We start from the raw sequence: 26,954 nt of genomic DNA, 5'->3' as shown, positions 1-26,954 counted from the left end.
GGGCTATGATCCCTTTGCCTGTCCTACGGACAAAATAACCAAAAAAAAAAAAAAAATTATATGACAATAATTATGCATGTATAAAGAAAAACATTATTGAGGCTACGAGGTAATTAAAATATCGAGTGATTCCAATAGTTTTGAAAAGTTAATGTGCACGCCTTCGTCTGCAAGGCAAACGTTCGTTTTCTAAACAAATGTTTATCATTAACAAGTTACTGAGCTCATGCATGAAACGAACAGTTCATTGATCTGTCAAAATGCTTTGACGTGTCCCGTATTTGGGGTAATTCAATTTTCAAGTGTTTCTCTATTTTATGTGATGAATTCGTAATTCTAGTAGTGTTTTGTGATATAAATAGAAATAAGGGACAGATATAAAATGGATTTTTTGAAGAGCGGCTTAAAAACCGTGCTGGGGGCTCCCGAGCCTGGTCACCAACCATCGGGCGCAGAAACCGTAAGTTTTCTTCAATTACACTATAAATTACACGTTACTTCTCACGTTCTAATTTAATATTAGTTTAACCCCTTCAGAAACTTCCCATTAAAATACTACAAGCTTTTCCATATGGTAGTAATTACGCAAATTAATAGAGTAGTAATTTGATATAAATATTTTTAATAATATCCTTGAATAAATGTCACGATGTGCTGAAACACTGTTATTTTTATTGCTAGACATTCCATTTCGTTGGGACAAACTTTATTGCCAGCAGGCATGGGTTATGCATTTATTACATTATGTAAATCTATGCTGTTTTGACTCTGAAAGTAGGATAAACTTCTGTTTGAGTTAATTTAATTTCATGTTGGGTTTTTTATTCTTTGTAAACTATGAGGCAAGTTGGTTGGCTACATATCTAAGCTCATGGTTAATAGTCTGTGTGATTGATTATACATGGTTGTTTTTGGTTGCTTGGACTTAATGAGAAAATGGAATGTGATTGCATTTGTTTTTTCAGTGTGTGCATTGCAAAGTTACCCCTGTTAACTTAATATTCATTACTAATAACAATTTCTTACCTAATTGTAATGAATGGGGATTTAGAGATTAACAGTGGTGTTATTCTAGTTGGCTTAGTAATGTTACTATTCTTAAATTGTTTTTCTATTTATTTATGTGGGATAAAAACATATTGATAAAGTATTACTTATTGCCTACCAGCATTGTAATAGTATAGTAAATTCTAACAATTTATTGCAATTTGAAAATAAACTTTACAATAATATACATATATTTTTTATTAAAGTAACTATTACAACCCAAAAGCCAAGCCATGTTTAAGTAGCCTTAGGAACCTAATTTAATTTCTGGCTGTATCTGAGTCTGTATGGACATTTTAAAATGTTTAATGTTCACTTGTGGTAGCTTTTCATTGGCATTTGTTTGTATTTATAAGTATTCATTTTGTAAAAAAGGCTGTAAGCTACCCAAATAAAATAAAATAAAATAAATAAATAAATAAACAACAACATGACATAAAACATTTTTATTAGAATTAGAGTTTTATAATATTTATTAATCATAAAAATATTAATTATTTTAATTTATTATTATAATTACCACATTACAAAAAACAAGTAAATAACAGTATTATTTTTTTTATTTAAAAATAAGTATGTTATAACATAAACTTAAAATCAAAACATCAGATGAAAAGGGCATTCATGTTTTTTTTGCATCTTTGTTTTAATATTTATTTTAAATTGATTTTGTTGGTTTTTAGTTTTCACTAACATAGTCAGCTTGACTATCACATTGTTCTAACAGTAACCACCGGTGAGGTGTGGGTACTTAAATAATTTTGCAATGGATGTACCTCTGACTACCCTAATTGGGATGTAGTCAGCTTATGTGAAATTGAATTGTTCCACTGACCACAGGTGGAGCGGCTGGTGGACCGTGTGACCAACTCCACATTACTAGAAGACCGACGAGACGCGTGCCGAGCACTGAAGGCCATGTCCCGCAAGTACCGTGTCGAGGTTGGTGCACAGGGCATGGATACTCTAAAGCAGGTAAGTTAGTTACTTTACTTAGGTTACTTAGGCCTCGTCAATGCCTTCGGGCAAGTCTGGGGCCCAAGAGCAAACCCATCAAAGGCAAAAAAAATGTCTGTGTTGCTCCTGAGATATATTTACACAGAAAAAAATGTACAGGAAGCTTAAAAGCCTTTTGCACTGACACATCCAGCATTTTTTATGAATTATTTATTTTAGCATGTTTTGTATCTATAAAAATCTCCTGTAATGAATTCAATAAATCTTAAATTACAAATGTAAATGTAATTTCCCTCGCCATCCAACGGGGTGACGCTGCGAGCATGACGGGCACTTTCGGTCGAGAGGTGGTAAAAGGGAGTATTTTTAATTTTGCCTGTAGTTTTATTCTTTTGTTTCTTTATTTAGTTTTAATTATTTGTAATGTTAAATTTACGAATATTTAATTGTTAAGTTTTTGTAAATAAATTATTTTTTAGTTTAAAAGTAAATTAAAATACTTAAATATAGAATATAAAAGTGTTCGTTTTTTGATATAATAATTCAACTATAAGTTTAATCATGTAATTTCTTATTCAGCACATCCTTATACATCAACAGACTGGAAAATATTGATAAATTGGACCTTAAAACTTAAAGAAATCTTCCCATTTGACCTTCACACATATATTTTGATGCTCTAGCCCATGTCAATAGACAATATCGACATACGTCCATATGTATCAATCTATTACCATCATTGGCAAGATTTCAAATTATCTGCACTAAACTGTACAAATGTCGCACTTAGGAATATCGCCAACAAATAGAAATAACCTTACACTCAATTAGTTTGTGATATCCTTATTGAAAAGCGAATGTGAATACTTCAGAAAACATTACAACATAACTGAACATAGGGAGATTTCTTCATATATCTTGTCAGCTTTATACAGTTCGATTATAAAAAATAAAAAAATATTTTGATTAGTCCAATTATGAGTCAGCCACCCTTCTGTATCAGTAGCACGGCACCCGCATATCGCGGCGATAAATAAACCTATTCTGTTAGCTACGCGACAAATAAATTAATAGTATTGGTTCGTTTGTATAACATAATATTTTATAATAATTTTCAAAGAACGTCTAGTGCCCTGTGCCGAGTTTTTTCTTGCAGCTTCTTTTCTCCGGCTATACATGTTGTGAGAAGGTGCACTAGTTTTAGGCGGATGAGACGTTCGTTATGTAAACATTGATGATTCAAAGTGTAACTATGTTACCTACTGAATAAAGATATTTTTGAATTTGAATCATTGTGCTTTCTGTGCTGCTTGCCCTTTTTAAAGCGCAATGCGCGGCTCTTTGTTACCTTTCTTTCTGAGTGCCTTAAGTAGGTACTCTCCATTTGGTGAAAACCAGCCAAGGAAAAATGATCTTCCTTTCGCCATAGGACTTTGTTAGCCTAATAGTGATATGTGGTCTTTGGCGGCTCAATAGTTACCCTGAGCAGGCTTGATGAAGTCGATTATTGGTCTCATAACCCACACGATGAAAAAGTAAGGCCTTTGTATCTTTGTCCTTTGTATATGTTGTTGTGCAATAAAGTATTATTGATTGATTGATTGAAGTAGCTAACATTTTCCCTCATAACTTTCAGGTTCTAGAACTAGACAGAGCAGACAATGAAACAATAAACTACGCTCTAGACACCTTAAACAACGTCATGTCTCCAGCCCAGTTTGAAGAGGAGGAAGACAACCCGCACGTACCCATGAACATCGGGGAACAGTTCACTGAAATGTTCATCAAAGACCCACACAACATACAACTGGTGTTGGACCTACTAGATGAATACGACTTCAGAGTCAGACTATCAACTGTGCAGTTGCTAACATCACTCCTAACCAATAGACCAAAAGACATCCAAGAAATTATCCTAGTCAAACCGATGGGAGTATCCAAAATGATGGACTTACTAGGAGACACAAGAGAAGTGATACGTAACGAAACTTTATTATTACTTATAAAATTAACAAAAGGGAACGCTAATATACAGAAGATAGTTGCCTTCGAAAACGCATTCGATAGACTGTTTGAAATAGTTTCATCTGAGGGTTATTCTGATGGTGGGATCATTGTAGAGGACTGCTTACTTCTTATGTTGAACTTGTTAAAGAATAACAGTAGTAATATTAACTTTTTCAAAGAAGGCAGTTATATACAGAAAATGCTGCCGATGTTCAATACACCTGACGAGTCTGAGGAGCTAGGATGGTCACCACAGAAGGTGTCCAATGTCCACTGCATGCTGCAAATAGTGCGTACCTTAGTATCACCTAGCAACTCAGCGCATATAATATCAAGTTGTCAGAAGATAATAAAGAATGTTGGGTTGTTGGAAGGGCTGTGTAACATTCTGATGGCGAGTGGGGTCCCGGCAGACATATTGACGGAGACTATAAACACTGTTGGGGAGGTTGTGCGGGGGGATGTGACCAATCAGGACTACCTGGGCAATGTGATGGCGCCGTCGAACCCGCCGCGACCGGCCATTGTGGTGCTGCTAATGTCTATGGTCAATGAGAAACAGCCGTTTTCTTTAAGGTAAGAGTAAACTGTTTATATGATTTATTCTAGAATCACAAATCACAATACAATACAATTTATTGCACAAAATAACTTTAAAAAGTAAAAAGCTATTTTTTCTATTAATTATTATTATACATAGATTATTTTGCCGATACAGCCTTTCTTTGGACGCGCGACACAGGATATCAAAAAACGCGTGTGCAATGCTTTTGCGTGAACGCTCCTATACATTGCCATATGTTTGAATTTACCGCGCGATACGCCGCCGCTCAACGCAACGTAGAAATACTCTGATTTTTTTATTTCCTGAATTCTTCTTACAATAATTATTAGATTGAGTTCATTATTTTCATCCATTCACAAAAGTATTCGGTTACAGAATAGTCTTCGTCACGAATGATTTACTGTTAATGCTATTGACCCACTTCATTCCAATATGCCTACAAATGTTGATAAAAATAAATTCTTATCAAACGTTCTTACTTGCATGTGGAAAAGTTAGAAAATAAGTAATGCGTGAAAATAGCTGATAACGAGACTGCACGAATGTGCCTTTACTTGCTATCGTTTTGCTGTGTGGGTTGAGACTTGTGAGGTCGATGACCGACCGCACCAACCTGTAGGGCTAACATGCGCAACATGATAAAATTTTGTCCCGGTCATTTTATAGATTTTGACGATATAATTATGCCGTTTTCTCGATTGGTGCTAATATGTATACCCAAATAAGTCATGTCGTTCTGTCAAAATACGAACAAGATCACGTGACAAGAATGTTGGGGAATAAAACTTATCGATTTCGACAAAATGTATTGAATCGATCGTTAATTGCCTGCCCTGCAGATCATGAACCGGGGTTTTATATTGATGGAATTCTCCTGATGTCGCTGTATCACTATTACGATCTGCTGGAAGACATTTCTGCTCGAAATAAAGCGAACTTTACACCTCCTCGACTCTGTCCTTCCGATCTTAAGGGAGATTTCGAACTCAGCTCAAAATTCGTATTCATAGACGTCGCCTGAACCTTATCTCGAGTGTATATAATTATGTAATGATGCACGCCCGATTGACTATGAATTAAATTTTAATATTGTAATATTTAAGTACATACCTATGTAATATTGCACCCGATTGGGTTAAATTGTACCTAAGAACTGTATTTTTTCTTTTTATAATGTAACTATGACATCTTTTTTTGGACTGTACAATTGCAATAAAACACTTTAGATTTTGATTTTTTTGAGTTCACTCCAGCGAGAATGAGTGGAGCCATGACGTCATTTTTCGTATTATTCTGTTGGCAGTATGATATGCTCGATTCCAATGGGTAAAGTTCTCAATTCCCGTCGCGACCATGGATAAAATTTATGTCAATAAAAAAAATAAGGAAAATCTGAACAGCGCCATCTATATTGTTTTTGAGGAACATAGCCTGGAAAGTCCCTCATTAGGTAATGAGGGACTTAAAAAACAGCCCGAATTATGTTATCCATGAAACACAACACATCCTTCACCCATTATTATTCTGGTCAAAATAAAGAGAAACAATATAGGTAGAAACATAATTCTACTCGTATACATAATGTGATGCAAATACCAAGCAACAATTATTTTTATATATGCTTTTGCTATTATATTTTTTTGAATAATTATGTACCCAAGTAATGAAAAATTGGCAATTATCGCGTAAAAAAAAAATGTCGACAGCGCCATCTTCGTTATTTTTGGGGAATGTAGTCTGGAAAGGCCTTCACTGAATAAAAAAAAGTGAAAGCTAAAAGTTAAACCTACTAAAATTTCATTTCCAGATGCGCAGTGCTCTACTGTTTCCAGTGCTACCTGTACCACAACGAAATGAGCCAAGCGGGCTTAGTCCAAACTTTACTTCCATCGTCAACCGACGTGTCCAGTCTGACAAGCGGTCAGTTGCTCTGTGGCGGGCTATTTAGCTCTGATGCCCTGTCTAACTGGTTCGCGGCCGCGGCGCTGTTAAGAGCTCTGTGTGATAATCCTGTGCAAAAGGAACAGTTGCTAAGGGTGTTGCTAGCAACGAATATCGGAAGTTCGCCAGTAACGTTGCTGCATCAATGTACGTTGTTGCTGCAACAGACTACTAAGTTGCAGTCTAAGGTAAGAGCATAATTATGTTACATAGTACTTTTTTTTTTTAAGAGTATTATCTTATTTAGCCTATTCGATCCCACTGCTGGGTAAAGGCCTCCCCTTGATTTTTCCACTCCTTTCGACTTGGCGCGATCTCCCGCCAATCCCTCGGATAAGCATAAGAGAGAGAGAGAAGAAGAGAAGACAAATCAAAAAAAAGTATAAATTATGTTTTTGATTTACTATTGCCAAATTATCGATAGTTAGACTCGATTGTTGATCTTGAAAATTATCAATACTATCGTTTCAGACACCATTTCAGTCCAGCTTATACCCTCCATCCTTCGCCAATACTACATCTCAAACGCTTCCAACCTCTCTCTGTCTTGCCGTCTCTCTCTGGCCGTAAACTAATGGAAAAAAATGTATTTTAAGGAGCTTATGGATGCCACTATGAGGTTTCGCACCACCTAAATATTTTGCTAGGGCCGCCACTGGCTTCTGACTATTGCAAGGACTATCGATACTATTGTTATTTTAAACTATCGATAGACTTAATAGTGGCCTATCAATAGGCTACACTATTTTGCCTATTACGTTTCCCGCCGTTTGATAATTAAACAAGTCTTTATTATTTAAGTTGTATTGAGTAATTACACCGACGTATTAGTGAGATATATAGGTATAACACATATCACTAAATTTATCAATTTTTCACATAGGTAATTGTACCAATTCTGCCGAAATATGAATCGGATGTTATAAGAATGCAACTGACGTTAAATGCGTTTAAAAACCTCCCGGTCGCGATAAAGCCGGTATGACATTTTAATTATTTTTTTCCGGTGATATTTGACAGTTTGTTCAAAGTATAAAATACAAACTGCTTTCCACACTAATGATTATGAATGCGAAAGTAGCTCTGTCTGTCTGTTACCTTTTCACATTTAAACCACTGAACCGATTCATAGTTTAAGACGTAGCGAAGAACATAGGGTAGTTTTATCCCGAAAATCACCCTCTAAGGGGAAGAGAAAAGACAAATCCCGCGCGATAACCGAAGTACACGCGGTGAACGTCGCATTACATAGTTTAGGTGGACTACCGTACCCAAATCAAGCTCTATCTATCTACTCAGCCTGTATCCACCCACTGCTGGGTACAGGCCTCCTCTCTTTCACGCCATCCTTTCCGGTCCTGTGCAAGTCTCATCCATTGCTCAAGATCCTACCATAGTTTATTTAAAGTTTTGCCCAAAGGCTGGCTACTGTTTGACTTCCCCACCTGAAGCCACACCTTTTAAAATTGCGTATCCACGGTGTCAGCCTTGCTGAAATTAGGCATTGGGTAGTTTCCTAGGTCAAAGATAAATTATAAAATTCAGATTACTAAATAAAAACAAAAGTTTTATTTTTTCTATTTAACTTATTTATGCATTTTAATGAAAAATGTAATAATAACGACGATAATGACGTCACAGGTTGTTTTTTCATACAAATTCCATAGTCATTTCGCGGTTTGACGTTTAGTTAAAAGTAACTGATTTGACTAGTTGGAAACTACCCTATTCCTATCAACCAATGACGTTTGATGCGGGTTCCCCGTTCTAGAGAAGGCGGGACTTAATACAAAGCATGAAATAGCCAAGAAATGTCTTGGGGTAAATTTCAGAGTATTTTGTGTCTTTTTGCAAATAGAGAGAGAAAAAAATGCTAAGTATTATACCTAATCTAATCTAGCCTACAAGATTCCATTGCAAGGCAAAGGCATTCCATTTTTCGCGGTCTTATGCATACCTGGCTGTATTAACTATTATCTCTCTCTATTTAAGAGCTGCGCTCTTGTCGGTGGAGTAACCGCCATTCCTCTCTTCTTCCCGCCAAAACCTTCACCTCCCGATACGACACGACCTGCACCTTCTCTTTTATTTGTTTCATAAATGTTATCCTAGGTCTACCCCTTCCTCTCTTCCCTTCAATTTTTCCTTCTATAATGTTTGTTATAAATGAATCGTGTTAACTATTATACTTATTACATAAATGTTTAATGATAAGACTATGGGCACAAAATGTGGAAACGACATGCAAAGAATAATAAATAAATACTTTATTGAGTACACAGGTACAGAAATAAACAAAAAAAAGACAAGCACAATAGGCGACTTTATTGCTATATCAGCAATTATTATCTTACATATGTTTGTAATAAACAGACATTATTTCTACCTCTCTATACCTTTCCAGGTAGCTCTCCTAATGCTCCTATCGCAATGGATGAGTTACTGCCCGCCGGCTGTGAGCGCGTTCCTCAAGGTCCCCGGCGGTGTGGGCTTCCTCGTCAACCAGACGTGCTCCAACGAGCACGACGAGAACGAATGCCTGCTGCAGGGGCTCTGCGCCTTCCTGCTCGCCATCTGCATACACTTCAACGATGATTCAGTTGAGAATTACTCGAAGGATTCCTTGAAGCAGCTGCTTGTTAAACGGATAGGTGAGTAGGGTGGCCTGATGTCTCGATTTTCAATACAGAATTCACATTCCTTCACCTTCTAAAGCCGTGTTAACACTTGGCAACATTTGGCGCGCGACATACTGCACAACATGTTGAAAGCTAGCGCGGAACTTTTGTTTGATAAGGTTGTCTTGTCTACGCATCTAATATACGTCTGTCGTCGACAACATGGCACCAGAGGAACCAGTGTTGTTACGCGTCACGTCTCCACTCGACAACAATTGATGCTCAACTAACGATGCTCTTTAAACAAACAACAAGCCGCGCGCGGACATGTTTGTACTCCAGCCCATCTATTTTAGATCAATATAACTACTGATCCCACGTGCTCTTGTGGAGAATACGGGGACCTAAACCATATATTTTTTTCATGTCCTCAGTATAATCGTATTTTTTTTGATTCCCAACTTCTTTTAATCCGTGTCCCCTTTCCTACCTCTATTATTTGTTTACTGTATTTTATTAGTACATTTTATTAAAAATAATAATATAAAATTGTAAATACCCACTCCTTAAATATGTAATTAAGTTTATTTATTATTATGATATCATCCCAAACTAATCCTTTTCCGTGTCCTTTCCGTTAATTTTATATCCATGTTTCCCTAACTTTGGTGATTGGCTAAATGCGAAGGCGAAGCCATTCAAGAAAAAAAAAAAAAACAAGCCGCGGGGCATGTTGCTTTGTTGCCTAGTGGATACGAGGCTTTAGTCTTGGTTTAACAACGGTTCCATTGCAGGCATGGAGACGTTCGTAGCGAAGTTGAGCGAGGTGTCCAAGCACGAGCTGTACAACAAGGCGGCCAAGCACCCGCAGCTGAGGGTCAAGTCCTCCGCCGAGATCCTCATTGACTACGAGTTCTGCAGGCTCTTCAAAGTTCTAGAGAGTGAGCAAGCTTTTTTATTATTCTTTATTATTGCAAGACGGAAGAGGCGAGTCACAGGGACTGTAACCTGGAACCTGACAGAGGGCAGCAGTAACTGTCAGTACTATCAGTGGCGGCGCTAGCAAAATATTTAGGTGGTACGAGACCTCAAAGTTGCACCCCTCAACCCCTCAAAATATAAAATGTTGTTTACGGCCACCCGGTATGAGCAATGTAACCCGATGAAGTTAGCTTGCGGCCAGGGTGAACCAGTCTTGGTTGATTTTGGCGCCCCCGTATTTCGGCGCCCGGTGCGGTGGCACACCTCGCATACTGATACTCGCATATCGCGGGATACTGAGATAGATTGAGCACAATGGACACAAAATACAGAGATAAGGACAAGACATAATTCAAATTCAAAAATATCTTTATTCAATAGGTAACATAGTTACACTTTGAATCGTCAATTTTACATAACGAACGTCTCATCCGCCTAAAACTACTGCAGCTTCTCACAATACAGAAAAGCACAACAGGCGGCCTTATTGCTCATGCAGCAATTTCGTCCAGGCAACCTTTGAGTACTATTCAGAGGCAGAGGACAGGAGTCCTAGTACGGCTTTGAAATAGACTACTCTGGGCGCCATCCCACTCGCGACAATTTTTCCCTAAAAAGTAGCATGGAGAATGCTACACCGAGAAGAGCGTGGCTCTGGAATTAGTGATGATTTATTAAATGTTACATTACATAATTTTCAGGTATCCTAGTCCACAGTCTAACGGAGAAGCAGGAGAACGGAATCGGCGAGACGGACCGCGCGACGCCGGAGTCGGACACCTTGGAGCAGTACAAGACGTTGATCAGACAACAAGACGGGAGGTTGCAAGAGCTGATGACCCAGGTGGACGCGCTCATACAGCAGAACCAGGCGCTGCAGGTACGTAGGGTTACGTATTTAAATGAAGTGGTCCAGTAGTTGAGCGTTGGGCCCCACGATCCGGAGGTCCCGGGTTCGATTCCCGGTGTGGGTTCTGAGGTGGAATACCAACCTCATCAACCCTGGTGTAAGGGTTACTGTGGAGCTGCCAAAGGCCCCTGACATGTAACGATTAGTAACCGGAACCAACGGCTTAACGTGCCATCCGAAGCACGGACCATCTTACTTTCGGACAATCAGGTGATCAGCCTGTAATGTCTTAACCAAAATAAGGATCACAAAGTGATTTTTGTGACATGTCCCTACCGGACCCCCATTCGAACCTGGGACCTCTGTATCGTGAGTCCAACTCAATCACTGGACCACGGACACCGTCAGGCCGTCCCGCCGTCACGGTATGACTGACACTCTGTATGTGAATAATTAAAACACATAATAACGGGTTCTTACCACGTTTAAATCAGGGATATGAGACTCCCGATATTTCGACACTGTTGCAAGTGCCACGGGATGACTCACAGGCGAGGTCTGTATGTGAATGTTCCCTTTTACCACTTCCAGGGCGCTCTGGGTGACTCCCAGGCGTCGAACTCGCTCCTCAAGGATGAGAACACGTTGCTCAAGGCGCAAGTGTCCGCCGCACACAGCCTGCCTCAAGCGCAGGCGCACACGCAGCCTCCAGCACAGGCTCAGGACGACAAAGGTATGTCACAACATCATCAACACAAGGAATCCTTGATAGCCCAACGGCCTCCGTGGTCCAGTGGTTGAGCGTTGTGCTCACGATCCGGAGGTCCCGGGTTCGAATCCCGGTGGGGACAAATCACAAAAATCACTTTGTGATCTCTAGTTTGGTTAGGACATTACAGGCTGATCACCTGATTGTCCAAAAAGTAAAAAGATTCGTGCTTCGGAAGGCACGTTAAGCCGTTGGTCCCGGTTTTTACTTACTGATGTAAGTACGTAGTCATTACATGAGTCATGTCAGATTAACCCTGACACTAGGGTTGATGGGGTTGGTAATCCACCTCACAGTACACACGATAGAAGCAGATGGCCCAGTTCGGGGAACGCGTGAGTTACGTCGCAGTTAGAGATGTTCGATATTTGAAAAATGAATAACCGCACACGTCAAACGGGTTGCCTATCAGCGAGATGCCTATTTTATTCGCCCGGGTTATTCATTCATTTTCAAATTAAAAATTGACAATCATCCGTCCCTTTTCCTTTCGCCGGATAAGGAAATGACAGTTATAACTTTAAATTAGGGGTGTCTGCAGGAATCGGGGCCAATATATATTTTAATTATTAATTTGCAGTGAAAGAATACGAAGCCAGGATACAACAACTAGATGCGCAGCTCGCTGGCGCTATGGAGGCGCTGAGGGCGGCGCGGGAGGGGGAGACTCGCGCCATGGTGGAGCTGGACAAGCTGAGGAAGGACCAAGATGATTTACTCGAGCTGTTAGCTGATCAGGTAAGAGGACCTTTACAAGTACGGTCACGAGCATTAATATGTATACACTTTGGTATCATGTCACATTAACTTTTAGACAAATTGAACTGTAAATCTCACTAAATGTCAAATATGTTAGTGCGACAGAGTCCTAAAGTGGGTATATTATATTGCTCATGACTGTACTATAAATTAGGTCCTGGATAATATTCAATACTTATCCATTCGTGCTATTCAAATTCAAAATTATTTATTTACTCATAAAACATGGTACAATAAAGGTTTTACAATAAATCTGAGAATCTCATGTTTTGCCGCAATTTGGCATGCAAAAATTATATACCAAGCTAACGCAAAATAATAGTCAATATAATCAAATTTAAAGTCGCGTACACATTTTATGATGCTTAACCACTGTCTATGACCAAGGTCTTATATTTAAGCTATAGCAATACTTTAGTTTACGTAGTCGGTCCCAAAGTTCTGTCACAGGCACATTATTTTTAAATTTCGAACATGCTTTTAGAAATATTTTATGGCGTTCCATTTTTGAATGTTTGACAATTATTTTAAGACAAAAAATGATCATTTGCCGTGATTTATTACGATGGAGTGGACCTTGAAAGAAAACCGAATCGCAATTTTAGCGTTGCATCGCTGTGGACACTCGCCGAGTACCATTTTCAAGTTGCTCAAAAATTTGAAAATAACACTTAGGTTTGTGTATCGTACCATAAATAGGTATAATGAAGTCTCAAGTGTTGAGGACAAGAAAAGAACTGGCCGGCCTCGCTCCGCAAGAACACCAGCAGTGATCAAAGCGATAAAGGCGCGCATACGAAGAAATCCTGTCCGAAAACAGAAACTGATGGCTTTGCAGATGGGGGTCAGTAGAAAAACAGTCAAAAAGGTTTTAAACGAAGACCTTAAGTTGCGAGCATACAAGAAAAAGAGTGGACACTTACTTAATGCCCGCCTGAAAGCAATTAGACTCAAAAGATCCCGGTTGTTATTAAAACGGTACGCGAGAAACCGACACCGTGACATACTTTTTACAGACGAAAAAATTTTTGATATAGAAGAAAAGTACAATAAGCAAAACGATAGAGTGTACGCAGAGAACTCTGAAGAAGCAGGAAAAAAAGTTCCGCGGGTTCAACATGGACATCATCCATCTTCAGTGATGGTCTGGTTAGGTGTCTCTTACTATGGGCCAACGGAGGTTCATTTCTGCGAAAAAGGTGTCAAAACCAGTGCAAAAGTGTACCAAGAGACGGTTTTGAATCGGCTTGTCAAAGATCTGCCCAACACGCTATTTTCAGGACATCATTTCGTGTTCCAGCAGGATTCTGCGCCTGCACACAAAGCCAAAACTACTCAAGCCTGGTTCGACCATCAAAAAATTGACTTTATTAGACACGAAGATTGGCCTTCCTCCAGTCCGGACCTTAATCCTCTGGATTATAAAATTTGGCAGGTCTTAGAGAACAAGGTCTGTGCTAAACCCCACAAAAATTTGGCGAGCCTGAAGTCACCCATAATTAAAGCCGTCGCTGAAATAGACATGAATATGGTGCGTGCTGCGATAGATGACTGGCCGCGGCGTTTGAGGGAAGTTATTAAAAACAAGGGAGGTCATTTCGAATAATTTTAAGTTATTTTCATTTCTTAATAAATATACTTTAAATTGATATATAAATTTTTATAAACTTATTGGTACTTTTTATTTTATCACTATTTTCATATATGACAGAACTTTGGGACCGACTACGTATAGTCTATGGCTAGTAAGACAACATTTCTTCTCAATAAAATTTAAATTCCTATTTGGTCCCCCATCTCTGTTCACAGGACATAAAAATCAACGAGTTCAAGATGCGCCTCCTGTCCCTCGGGCACCCAGTAGAGGAGGAGGCAGCCCCGGGGGCGGAGCCCCCGCAGCCCGCCTAGTGCGTCCGTCCGCGCGCGTGGGACTGCCACTGCCTCGAGCTGTGAGCCTGTGACGCTGCCACCCCCGCTGGGAGTAAGCAGCGCTAAGCACTCAATGGTGCCGACGCTGGCAACAGAAACTTATTTTTTTATTCTAGTTAATGTTAACAGTTCTAAAACTAGCTCTGTCTCTGTCTTACACTCGTTGTAAAGGAAGGACAGCACTATTTTTAGTGCTATCAAACTAAAATAAAATGAAGTTGTGTTCTATAGAATCGGCACCATAATCGTGTTAACTTTGTCTCTATCATAATCAAAATCGTAGGAATTTTGATTAGTTGAAAATGATAACTTCTGTCAATATATCGAAATAGCCTTCGAACATGTATGTACATTTAATATTGGTCTAACAGAAAGCTCGGTGTGGTGTACGTATGTAGTTCATCCTGCAGAATCAGAATCATTTATTCAACGTAATTATCATGGATAAACTTGTTGAAGGTCAATGTAACATTTTTGAATTTACGTCATTTCGCAAGGTGTTATGGCTGAGGAGAAGAAATGACAAGAAACTGCAACAGCAGCACATCTTTTAAATCAATGAGGGCACATTACAAGTTATTTAATAACTAGAGGAACACATTCAATACCAGACATTTTTATCATTTAGGTAATCATTAATCTTATAATGGGCTTTTTTACATAAAGTAAGCTTCACGTGAGCTTTAAATTTGTTCTCTGACAAATTTAAAATATTATCTGGTATTTTATTGTAAAAACGTATACATAACCCCAAAAAAGATGAATTTAATTTACTTAATTTACTGCGGTGGATGTACCTCTGACTACCTAATTGGCATATAGTCGTGAGCTTATGTTATGAACTTATGATGTTATGTATATCGTTAAATGCAATGTTGCCACCTAAATAACCCCTTCTTTATTTCAGTTGGTTAAAATGATACCCTCAAACAGGGGCGCTATAACAGCGATGCGCCTCGTTTCGTTGGTATTCGAGCGCCGCGTGGTCATTGTTGTCACTATCTTCTACTATCTACTCAGCCAGTGGTGCTAATTCCTGTAAATACCATCTAATTTTATTTTAGGTTATATCTGTCATTTTCTTATCCGCCGAAAAGGAAAGGGACGGGTAATCGACAAGCATAAAATTTATGGAACACACGTCAATTTTAAGCACAAATCTAAAACAACCGTCTAAAAATTCGCCCGGGTTATTCATTTATTTACTCATTCTTCCTAAAATTAAGAGCTGTCAATCATCCGTCCCTTTCCTTTTCGGCGGATAAGAAAATGACAGGTATAACTTAAAGTAAAATTAAGAGATGTCTGCAGGAATCGGGGCCATTATCCACCCACTGCTGGGTATAGGTGTGGGGTCTTATTTTATTTACGTGCTTTGTTAAGTTCTACTAGGAAGGCGCTATGACCCGCACTTCAATATATCATCTGACTATAAATAATTATCAGGAGGATCACGAAAGTAAAATAACTATATAAAGTTGCTGAAATTATATTATTCACTTAAAAGGACTAACAATTACAATTTTGAAGAAACATTAGATACACCGAAAATATTACACGGTAATTAAGGTCGGGCATAGTAGCTAGCCCGGTGACGGAACGGGAGAGACTGGCTAGCCGCGGGGCCACGCAGGCGCTGCTACCATAAATGCTGACATAACAAAAATGTATTAAATGTGTCGCTACATAGGCCTTCTCTCTTTCCTTCCTTTCCGCATCGTAATCTCAGTTATAGGTTTATTTTATGTTGGCAACAGTGCATCTACCAATATACCTACACGGTCGAAGGTTATAAGAGCGTTATTACATCTTTCAAACACCAACAAAATTTGAGCCGACGAAGTTGAGAAAAATCGTATTTGTGTATACTTATACAGGTTGTTAGTGACATCGTAATGAATACTAAGAGGGATGTTTCAGACCATGATTCTGAGATGATCCACATGATCAAGTGGAATTTTTCGTCGCAAAAAGTATGGAAGTGAAAATAATAAAAAAAGAAAAAATTTTTCATTAATTATCCTACCGGAAATTGCGCCGGAAAATTCCACTTGATATCAACTCAGAATCATGGTCTGAATCATCCCTCTAAAGTTTTCGTTATGATGTCACTAACACCCTGTATATATATATATATATTACTGTCAGTCACGTCAGGGGCCTTTGGCGGCTCAATACTAACCCTGACACTGACAGGGTTGATGGGGTTGGTCCACCTCACAACCCACACGATAGAAGACTGTACTGTGATCTGAATTTAAAGGAAATATTCTGTCTGCCGAAAACCATGGTTTTTTGTCAGTATTCTCACAAACAGCATATATGTTCCTACAAATAATGATCACAGTACAGTGATAATAAGATGGAGTTTTGTTTGAATCCTAAGTCATGATTGAACAATGATTGCTGGATGTAATATCGCTCTAAGATATAGAAGTTTAATATTTATATAAATATAAAGTCTATTTTGGAAACTTGTGCTTCTAAAGGGACTGAATGTATGAACTGTCTATAGTTAGAAGTATAATGTACCTTGCTACAGTAAAAATCACGAGATAAGTCCATTTTGACGTTTCCTTAACGTCATAGGCATAAGGTTCAATTTCCCAAAATGGTTTCCGTTTATACGACCCTGACAGCTGTCAAAAGTGTACTTTTCGCGTGATTTTGACTTTAGAATGAATATTACCATTGAATAGATTTGTCGACTAGAATTTTTATATAGAAATCGATATAAAAAGTTTAATATATTTGCTTCAAAAATATGACGTTTTTCACTTTTTTAAAGTGTTATTTGTTTGTGAAAGATTATTGATTCGAATAAGTATTTTAGTGTGCTATGTAATAAAACTTCTTTTTTTCTCAAGCAAACGACAACAGAATTCTTATTATAGAGAGCCCCGGGAGCATAGCCGGTGGCACCGAAATATGCACAAAATGAGCATATTATGAGGCAACGATCGCATTATAAAACTATCCACGTCATTCATTGCTTCTTTGGTATGACGCAACAACAACTAGCGCTTGTGTTACTACGCAATGAACGGTGTGTAATTCGATGTAGCGGTCTAGCCAGTAATGTCTTGGTGCGGGCGTCACACGCCGACAAGACAAGGGACGTGCGTACTCGTGTAATTCAGTGCTAAGGGTATGTCGCCGTTGATCTGTGCAAAGGACCTTTACAAGGTACGACATAAGAGTGGCCGCAGCAATATCCCAATAGGACTTAAGCCGTGTTTTCATACGCAATCGTCTGATGGGAAACGTGCGGGGCGCGCAGGAACAACCTTAAAATGTCGAGAACTATGGCTACCTCGTACACTGAGTAGGAGGTTACTGGAGAGCCCTCAGCGCTCACCGTTTGTCCAGCCAAATAATGCTATCTGAGGCAAACAAAATAAAACTGGTTACGAGTTGTTCGTCATGGACCAATGTAATAGAAAACAATAGGCTAGTTTCCAACTAGTCAAATCAGTTGCTTTTTACTAAACGTCATAACATACATAAACTGCCTATATATGTCCCACTGCTGGGCACAGGCCTCCCCTCAATCAACCGGAGGGGGTATGGAGCATACTCCACCACGCTGCTCCATTGCGGGTTGGTGGAGGTGTTTTTACGGCTAATAGCCGGGACCAACGGCTTAACGTACCTTCCGAAGCACGGAATCATCTTACTTTTCCGGACAATCAGGTGATTCAAGCCTGAAAAGTCCTTACCAAACAAAGGACAGTCTCACAAAGTGATTTCGACAATGTCCCCATCGGGAATCGAACCCGGACCTCCAGATCTTGAGCCTAACGCTCTAACCACTAGACCACGGAGGCTGTGAAATTACCATGGAATTGTATGAAAAAGCAACCTGTGACGTCACAGAAAAATGTGACAATGTCGCACTTCTTATTACATTTTTGTTTATTAAACTTTTCATAGTTTATATTTGTCCTAAGAAATTACCCGGCTACGTATAGAAAGGACACTCCCTCCGCACCCACACTTACATCGAGCTTGATATACCTCATACCCGTTAAAGAGTAAGGGAGCACGCGCGCACTGTCTGTCTCGCTCGTACACACGTGGTAAGATGTATACAGGGTGTTAGTGACATCTTAACGAAAACTTTGACGGACGATTCTGAGTTGATACCAAGTGGAATTTTCCGTCGGAAAAGTATGGTACTGAAAATAATTTAAAAAATCACTCAAATTTTCATGAATGAATAGAAGAAATTTCACTTCATATCAACTCAGAATCACGGTCTGAATCATCCTCCTCAGAATTCACTACGATGTCACTAACATCCATACGTACTCGTATGGCTGCCTTTACGTACTTGTACGGGTGTAAATGACACCGTAACGAATACTAAATAAAGGGGATATGAAGTGGAAAATCCCACTTGATATTAACTCAGAATAATAAGCCGAATCATCCCCCTCAGTATTCGTTATGATGTCACTAACACCCTGTATACTACTGTATATTACTAATGAAAGTAATGAACAAGTTATAAAGTTGAACTTGTAAATTATTGTAATGTTTTAATAGTAACAGTTGGCTCGACCATTATAGACGGCGATACGGCTCACCACGTTGGTCTAACAAAAAGCTCGGTGAGGTGTGGGTACTTAGTTCATCTTGCGATGGATGTACCTCTGACTACTCCAATTGGGATATAGTCGTGAGTAAGCTTATGATGATGTTATATTATGATGTAATAGTCAATATTAAAGAAGTTACTAAAATAAACGTGAATTATGCAATGATTCACGTTTATTCTTATTTTCCGTAACGTATTCCGTAGAATTATATTTTTTTAACAGTATACTGTAATTTATTTATAAAAATTAAAAATATATTTTTTAGTTTCTTGTTAAAAGTAATTCTATTAATGATTGAATTATATTATTGATTAGGAGAACTCCCAAAGAGAGAATTGAAACGGACACGTCTGACTCGGCCGCGATTTGAACCAGCAGCTCTGAGCTGGGACCACCAGGTTCTCATCCAGTCCATGCGCATTTTTCGATCTATGCTGTCTGACCGACACCTATTGTATGGTGTCTCATATTAGTCATATTACTCCATGCTATAACAAATTAAATACTTACATATGCTGGGCACAGACCTCCCTTCAATCAATCTCGGACTATGGAGCATATTCCACCACGCTGCTCCACTATGCGCTGGTGGAGATGTTTTTTTACGGCTAATAGCCGGGACCAACGGTTTACAACGTGCCCTCCGAAGAACGGATGACTAATTAATTATATGTGCAATAGCTATAAAATATACAGTGTGTTAATGATATCGTAACGAAAATTAACGGGGATGATTCAGTGATCAAGTGGAATTTGCCATACAAAAAATAAAAAGAACATGAATTTTGCGACGGATAATTCCACTTGATATTAACTCAAAATCATAGTCTGAATCATCCCCCTCAGTATTCGTTACGATGTCACTAACACCCTATATTTCCACACGCTTGTGGTGATACCCTTTAGGTACCGCTAGAATCGCCATAACTTTTAACAGTAGTAGTCTAAGCACCAGATTATCGTACCTAGTTTAACAATAAATATGGGTGTAAAAGTTCCGTTAGTTCCCTCTCGTGGTGGCGCTGTTCCAATATACATATTTTTTCGTTATAAACTCATTTAAAAATCGTTTATTTGTAATGTAGCATCATTACAAATCAAAGTTAAGACTGGCTGCAAGGAATGGAATAACAAAAAAAAATTCTTATTCTTAAAAAAATATAATTATAATATTATACTTAATTTCAAATTTGGAACACTTTATTAAGACGAACACTATCTGAGTATTGAGAAATCGGCCGTAATGATATAAATGTTTTATAAACATTATTTTTGTTTAAATATGTTGTATGAAGCTCGTCCACTTTAATTTCGCTTTATTTACGAGTATTTCTTGAAGCTCCCTTTGAATTGTATTATAGTATTGTAAATTATGATGTGAATGATTTAATATATTGTAAAGATTTTGTTGTAACTAATTTGTTGTTTCATTTACTAAATTAGTCTTTTAAGACATTGCCGTAAACATAATATTACTTATAGAACGGTAACTTTCCGCCCGCACCAATTCTTACCAGGCGCGGAGCTAGATTTGCCTCACCCCCTCTGGGTCTTACTTTAGTCTAGATGGCCGTAAGTAGCTAAGGAGAAAGGAGGCGTGCGGTATGTTTCTCTCGCTTGCACTTAAGCGCTAAAGCACACGGTAAGAATGAGATACCTATTTATTTGGAGTGTCCGGGGTGTGATATTATTCCCAACGGTTATTGTGGTTGTAAGTTCCCGGCGTGGTCGACGACTTCCCTCAATCAGCGCTTATCGCTATCGACCCGCTAGGGTCGATTAATTCTTCCAATTATTTTTTCCTCTCAGACGACGCCCTGAGCCGAGGTTCGCGCCGAACTGGGCACCCTCAGGCCTGTTGTCTTAAACGATGTACCGGGTGAGAGCCTTCAGCACTCCCCATTTGTCCGGCCAAGTAGTTAATGCCACCTGCGGCAAATCTACAATAAGTCACGTAAAAAAAAAGTAAAGCGGTACACGGTAAGAATGAGATACCTATTTATTTTTTTATCCGGGGTATGATATTACTCCCAACGGTTATTGTGGTTGTAAGTTCTCTTGTGTACGTATGTACGAACGTGGGTGCTTCCCTGTATATGTGTGCGTGAGTGCATGTGTGCGTGTATGGGCACGCAACTCCCGTACATCCTTAAGATATCCACTAGGTAATATATTTAAATAATTTGAAAGCGTTCCATATACAATTTATTTGTCATAATTAATTATAAATTAGGCGATAAACTAGACTTACACAATACATTTGACCTATCTAAATAAATCTATCTACTTTATAATACATAACAGTCTCACAAAATTACTTAATTTCAATTAAAATAACTACACAACTCAAAGATTCAAAGCATTTGTAGTTACTTTATTTTTTCTTATAAAAACATGATATACGTAATAATATTTAGTCCCCACTTCGCTTTATAAGTATCGCATTTTACTATAATATGCTAAAATGGCGTATCCTCTTACAAGTACTTAATATGATGCGAGGAGTAGAGTGGCATTAAGTTCATAGCCCACATAGACTCTGCTACTACCGACTAATAACATTCAAATATGGGTTTATAAATCGTGGCCTTGTGATAGTTTATATTGACAACATAAATTAGCAGACACCTTTGTAGTTGACCGCCAGCAGGCGTTTTGATTTAGGGCGGTGTTAAAGCAGATTCGTGTAAGTGAACTATGACCTTTATAACAAAAAGTGCGTGACAAAATCTGCACGAATGCTTTCATACATCACCATATGTTTGATTTCACCGCGCAACATATTGCTTTTAAAGAACTCATTGCTCTCAACCTGGTAGGTACGCACAAACATAATTTTAATTTTACTAAAACTAGTCACTGTGATCACCGGGTTGCTGTCAAACTGGGAGACGATTCGAACCCCGGTGCAGGACTTACATCAATGAGTTATTAATTTTCACTAACACAGTTGGCTCGACCAGACGGCTACACGGCTCACCACCCACCACGTTGGTCTAACAGAAGCCTCAGTGAACCGTAGGTACTCAGTTCATTTTACGATGGCTGTACATGTACCCCTGACTAGCCGAATTGGGAATATGATTTTTTTTTTCTAAAACTTATGTTAAAACGTATCTTTTGCAAGTAAGTTTTTCCTTGAAACTGCCTAAATCGACAACATTAACTATGTAAGTATGTTAAACTCTCTCTGTGAAGTCCTTTTATTATTATTTAGTCATTGTACGCCGATTTAACATAATATTTATAGCATCCGCCTTGTTAATACCAAATTGATTACACATAAAATATACTTAACAATGAAATAAAGCCTCAAACTGAGATAAGGGGTCTGAAAAGGGCACATTGAAGTAATTCATGTAAAAAGCAATATTAACACTTTCAAGGACAGAACGTCTAATGACGTTCCGATTCCAAGGTGTCATATTACCTATTATGAACCATCAATGGTTAAAGGGTTAAAAGTAAGTGCGCAATGTCAACAAAATGTCAAATAGCAATATCACTTTTTTAGATGAATTGCTTCGATGTGGCATTTTTAACGCTAAGATGTTGGGTCAAATTAAAATTCTTAAACTAAACACCAGAATGAATTCAACATCACTTTTGCAATGGAATGCAGTATTTACTATTTATAATCACATTTTGCCTTTAAATCGGCTTTTTATTAAGAACCAAAATTATTATAGTTATTGGCAATTGATTTGGAAAAGTTTAAGGGGGTTGGTAGTTCTTTGACAACCTTTAAGTTCATATCATTACCGTGAACGCGATAATTTTTAACGTGATATTTTTATATCCAAAATACATACCAGCGACATGCCTTTTTGATTCGCCCGGGTTATTCATTAATTCAATCATCCGTCGTTTTCGGCGGATAAGAAAATGACAGGTATAATAAAGCAAAATTAGGAGGTGTCTGCAAGAATCGGGGCCAGTTCCGTGCCATTTTAGATAACTGTGTAAACGGAAAACCTATAATTCATTTTGTGGGATTATGGCATGATTATTGATGAAAACATTCACTTTTATATTTCCTCAAAACTGCAATTGACCCCTCCCCCCGCCCCTTTGGCCCGTAACAATAGAGTACTGTGTTCACAGTGACCATAGACAAATAAAACTGGGCTCACCCCGGCTATGTGACGTAGAAGTAGAGCCCCAAACACAACAACACCCCCACCACCAGGAACACCATCACGAGGATGAACCTGTCCTGCAGCGCGCGCACCATCATCGAGTTGATGAGACGCGATGATCTGTTCAGTTGCTCGTCTGTTTCGCGGAGCTGGAACGTGGTAATTCAACTAAATTATTTTATTCTAAACTATGGAGCTATGGGTTCATATTAAAGTTAAATTAGCGTTTTGACAAAATAAATTACAGCAATTCGCTCCTTTAATGTAGTTATTCATTATTAGAAGACTTGATGAGAGAGATACACGTGAAAACGGCCATCATAGCGTGGTCGTAGCATAGTGTATAATTTAGAAACAATTTAAACTTAATCTATGGTAGCAGTAACAGAATTCAAACTTAGAACTTTTTTTTTAAAACTAGACAATATAATCACATCAGGCGAACCCTAAGAAATTATCGAGTTCGACAAAATTATTGAATCGATCGATAATTTTATCACGTTTTCCGCATGTTAGCCCTGCTAAATGTGTTTGCAGGCCGGTGAAACTCACCAATATGGCGTCAGTTATACATTCGGGTGTAATGATGTGTTTCTTTTTACATGTTTTTTTTTTTTTAAAATCGAAATTTGAATTTTGTCTCTTTTACAGAAGACTGTTGGGACAGAGTACATACTATGTATGTGTGATAGGTAGTTAATATTATTCGGAAAGCTAATCTCACCCGTCCTCTGGAGCGCTGTAAGGTTTCTCTCTGTCCACTGAGGTCTTGCAGCACAGCGGCGCCTATCAATCAAATACGTTATTGGGTGGATCAATACCTGTGGTCAACGCAAAAATATCCTAGAATCTATTGGTGCTAATTCCTGTAGACACCATCTAATTTAAGCTATACCTGTCATTTTCTTATTCGCCAAAAAGGAAAGAGACGGATGATTGACAGCTGTTAATTTGAAAATAAACGAGTGAATTAACGGATAACCCGGGCGAAACAAATGGATATCTCGCTGGTATGCAACCCGTTTGACGTGTGTCAACTTAATTCTGTCGGGTTAGAGGATTGTATTAGATTTCTGCCTAAAATTTACTTGTGTTCCATATATTTTATGCCTGTCGATTAGCCGTCCCTTTTACTCAGCGGATAAAAAAAATGTCAGGTATAACTAACACAAAAATAGATGGTGTGTACACGAAATAGCACCATTGCCTTTTGGCAAATAATTATGAAATAACCGCGTGAAAGGGCCGCCCATTAAACATGCGAGGCTCGAGAGGGGTGGAGGGGTCCATGAAAAAATCACGAAATATCATAAAGGGGGAGGGGGGGGGGGTGTAGTAATATATCACGAGTATTTTTTTTTTTCGGCAAACGCGCGATACTGTGAACCGAAAAGCGGCGTTTCGTGCAATTATTTTGGTAGGTACTAAAAAATACACGTAATATAGGATAGGGGGGAGTCTTGAATCTCACCATGTATCACCAGGGGGGGGAGGTTAAAAATGCCAAAAAAAACATCACATGATTAATGGACAGCCCCAAACTTAAAACAATGTATATTTTACCTATCTGCTCAGTCTCCAACACCACACGATACCCCTCAGTGAGGGTCTTGCCAGTGCGCTCCAAACGCTCCGTGTTGTCTAGAAGCTTCTGTCGCTGCTCGTTGGCGCCACCCCAGTCGTCGAATGACTCTTCTGTGTCCATGTTATCTGATCGCATAAGATTGGAATTTCGCTTAAAGTATGTATAAGAGTGATGTGTTTTACAAAAGTACCTGTTAACACACTGTCGTCAGCCCTTACGGACGACAAACGCGCGACACGCATTATACCAGGGCTTCGACCAATAGTCGATATAACACGGTTGCTGTGCAGACCCCGCCGGGTATCCATAGAGGATTATGTATCTGAATTTTTTAAATATATTTTTTTTGTGACAACAATGTGGACGTTGCGCGGACGCTGGCTTGACGACGACGTTCGAAGGACGCTAGTGTAGGGGGTCTCTAAGGGTGGTATTAATAAACTAATCTCAGCTTTGAGACTGGTCTTAAGATCATGTCAATGTGACAGTTCTTATATAAAAACAGGGGAGCATAATCTTGAACGCAGTCTCAGCTGAGATTAGTTTATTAATACCACCCTAAATGTGGCTGTCCTACATAAATAAATGAGTTTTAACTCCATTTGGCATGGTTTAATTATGGATGACTCCTACACCACTCTGCACCAACAGGGAGTAGAGTAAAATTTTCTTTTTATTTTGGTCGTTTTGCAGCTTCTGCTTCTTTAGCAGCCCTCAGTAGGCGTTCTGGTGGATCCCTCTCTGTTCTTAGATCGATGAGAAGTGGCCTGTGCTGAGCAATGGGCTTATGTTAACATTGATTGTCAACTCACACGTGGCACTGTTAGTGAGTACAGAGCGGTACTCGTCGCGCACCCGCTTCAGCTCGGCGCGGTAGGCCTCCACCCGCGACCCGGCGCCCGACCCACGGCATTCCAGCTCCAGTTGCTCCAACTACAAAATAAAAAACATTTATTTATTATAAGTAACAGTTTCGTTCCTGCTGCTAAATTAAAATACCTATAAAGAAATAATGGAATAAATACACATATTTGCTGTATTTCATTCATGCTGTCATCATCATCATCATCAGCTTGAAAACTTTTTTTTTTGTGGTCACCCATCCTATGACCAGCCTTTGCGAAAGTTGCTTAACTTCAACAATCGCAGACCGAGCGCGTTTACCACTGCGCCACCGAGCTCCTCATGCTGTAGTTTTATCATATGATTATTTTCAGCAATTTTTTTTATAGAACTTTATTTATTTTATAAAGGTTTAGAAGGTTTAGGTTTGGAAGGTTTGCTGTTTAGCAATAAGGCCTCCTATTGTGCTTATTTTATTTGTTTGTACATGTCTTTGTGCAATAAAGAATTATTGATTGATTGATTTAATAATTTAAACAATATATGCCAAAGTAATAAGGCAAACAAATGTTTTATTTTTACAGACGTGTTTATCTATGTATGTACAGTGGCATAGCTCTATTGAAGAACAAGCATTATTTATAAGAAACTTGCATTTGAATTATGATAAGCAAAAATAGATCAAACATACCAAGTCATTGGCCTCCTCAAAATTTGACTGAATTTCTTTTGAAAGTTGATCTCGGTTTTCTGGAATTATAAGTGTTATGTATTAAAAACAATTCAAGACTTCGGTATTTTATTGCATTTTCCAATAAATTACCAACCTTCAGTAGCTATTTTCAAACGTCCTATTTTAGCTGTAATATCAGCTGTAAGAACAGAGTACTGTTGCTCATAAGATTGGATCAATGTAGCCATTGTAATTGTATTGTAATAATAGCGCAATTTCACTTAATTTCCCATAATTTGCAAAAATAAAACAATACACGTAAACGCAAAATCACTCTTCTTGTGATTAAGAAACGCTCAAAGAGCACTTACAGATAATATAAAGAAAGATATCATCTGCTAAACTCAGTAATTCCATTCTGCATACATTCCTTTCTGACATTGTTAGTGATGAAAAAAGCCTATTACAAAAACGCAACATTTGACAGCTAAGAAGCCTGTTCGTTTCTTAGCTAAGATTTAAATTTTACATACATTTATTTTAGTTTCGTTCTTCTTCGATACATAATATAAAAAATAAATATTTATAATTATTATCTTGTATGCCATTCATGACAAATATCTTTTTTACTTAAAATTTTGAGCACATACATAATTATGAATCGAACACGTCCTTATGCGTGGGAGTCGA

The 26,954-nt window shown here is 38.4% G+C and overlaps 2 protein-coding genes across 4 annotated transcripts; one reads left to right on the top strand and one right to left on the bottom strand.

The window, feature by feature from the left end:
• The first annotated feature begins 255 nt into the window (after positions 1–255).
• On the top strand, positions 256–19,190 carry LOC126373775 (general vesicular transport factor p115). 2 transcript variants are annotated; one of them, XM_050020057.1, is made up of 10 exons: positions 256–460; positions 1,888–2,022; positions 3,641–4,587; positions 6,384–6,705; positions 8,922–9,168; positions 9,930–10,076; positions 10,818–10,996; positions 11,558–11,699; positions 12,316–12,473; positions 14,304–19,190. In XM_050020057.1, the coding sequence occupies exons 1-10, from the start codon at positions 383–385 to the stop codon at positions 14,400–14,402; spliced, it is 2,454 nt and encodes an 817-aa protein (XP_049876014.1). In that variant the 5' UTR covers positions 256–382; the 3' UTR covers positions 14,403–19,190. The 2 variants fall into 2 exon arrangements, with proteins under 2 accessions (XP_049876014.1, XP_049876015.1); XM_050020058.1 differs by lacking the exon at positions 256–460 and adding an exon at positions 721–842.
• Positions 19,191–20,186: 996 nt separating this feature from the next.
• LOC126373881 (vesicle transport through interaction with t-SNAREs homolog 1A) lies at positions 20,187–26,608 on the bottom strand. Of its 2 annotated transcripts, XM_050020235.1 has the most exons (7): positions 26,419–26,608; positions 26,283–26,341; positions 25,561–25,681; positions 24,727–24,873; positions 23,888–23,949; positions 23,158–23,312; positions 20,187–20,953 (listed from the first exon to the last, which is right to left on the bottom strand). In XM_050020235.1, exons 1-6 carry the CDS (start codon positions 26,510–26,512, stop codon positions 23,163–23,165), a joined length of 633 nt encoding a protein of 210 aa, XP_049876192.1. In that variant the 5' UTR covers positions 26,513–26,608; the 3' UTR covers positions 20,187–20,953; positions 23,158–23,162. The 2 variants fall into 2 exon arrangements, with proteins under 2 accessions (XP_049876192.1, XP_049876191.1); XM_050020234.1 differs by lacking the exon at positions 20,187–20,953 and having other exon boundaries at positions 22,202–23,312.
• Between the last annotated feature and the right edge of the window lie 346 nt (positions 26,609–26,954).

The sequence above is a fragment of the Pectinophora gossypiella genome, chromosome 16 (assembly GCF_024362695.1).
Source record: "Pectinophora gossypiella chromosome 16, ilPecGoss1.1, whole genome shotgun sequence".
NCBI lineage: Eukaryota > Metazoa > Arthropoda > Insecta > Lepidoptera > Gelechiidae > Pectinophora > Pectinophora gossypiella.
Note: the sequence above shows the minus strand (reverse complement) of the source record. Positions and strands in the feature narration are given on the sequence as shown.

What these genes read in the sequence shown, in the direction of transcription:
- LOC126373881 (XM_050020235.1), bottom strand. Translation starts at nt 26,512, where the DNA reads ATGGCTACATTGATCCAATCTTATGAGCAACAGTACTCTGTTCTTACA. An exon ending in ACTCACTAACAGTGCCACGT is followed by an intron (nt 24,874 to 25,560) that starts GTGAGTTGACAA and finishes TTATGCGATCAG; the next exon opens with ATAACATGGACACAGAAGAG. An exon ending in TACAGCGCTCCAGAGGACGG is followed by an intron (nt 23,313 to 23,887) that starts GTGAGATTAGCT and finishes ACCACGTTCCAG; the next exon opens with CTCCGCGAAACAGACGAGCA.
- LOC126373775 (XM_050020057.1), top strand. Translation starts at nt 383, where the DNA reads ATGGATTTTTTGAAGAGCGGCTTAAAAACCGTGCTGGGGGCTCCCGAG. An exon ending in GCATGGATACTCTAAAGCAG is followed by an intron (nt 2,023 to 3,640) that starts GTAAGTTAGTTA and finishes CATAACTTTCAG; the next exon opens with GTTCTAGAACTAGACAGAGC. An exon ending in GCTGCTTGTTAAACGGATAG is followed by an intron (nt 9,169 to 9,929) that starts GTGAGTAGGGTG and finishes GTTCCATTGCAG; the next exon opens with GCATGGAGACGTTCGTAGCG.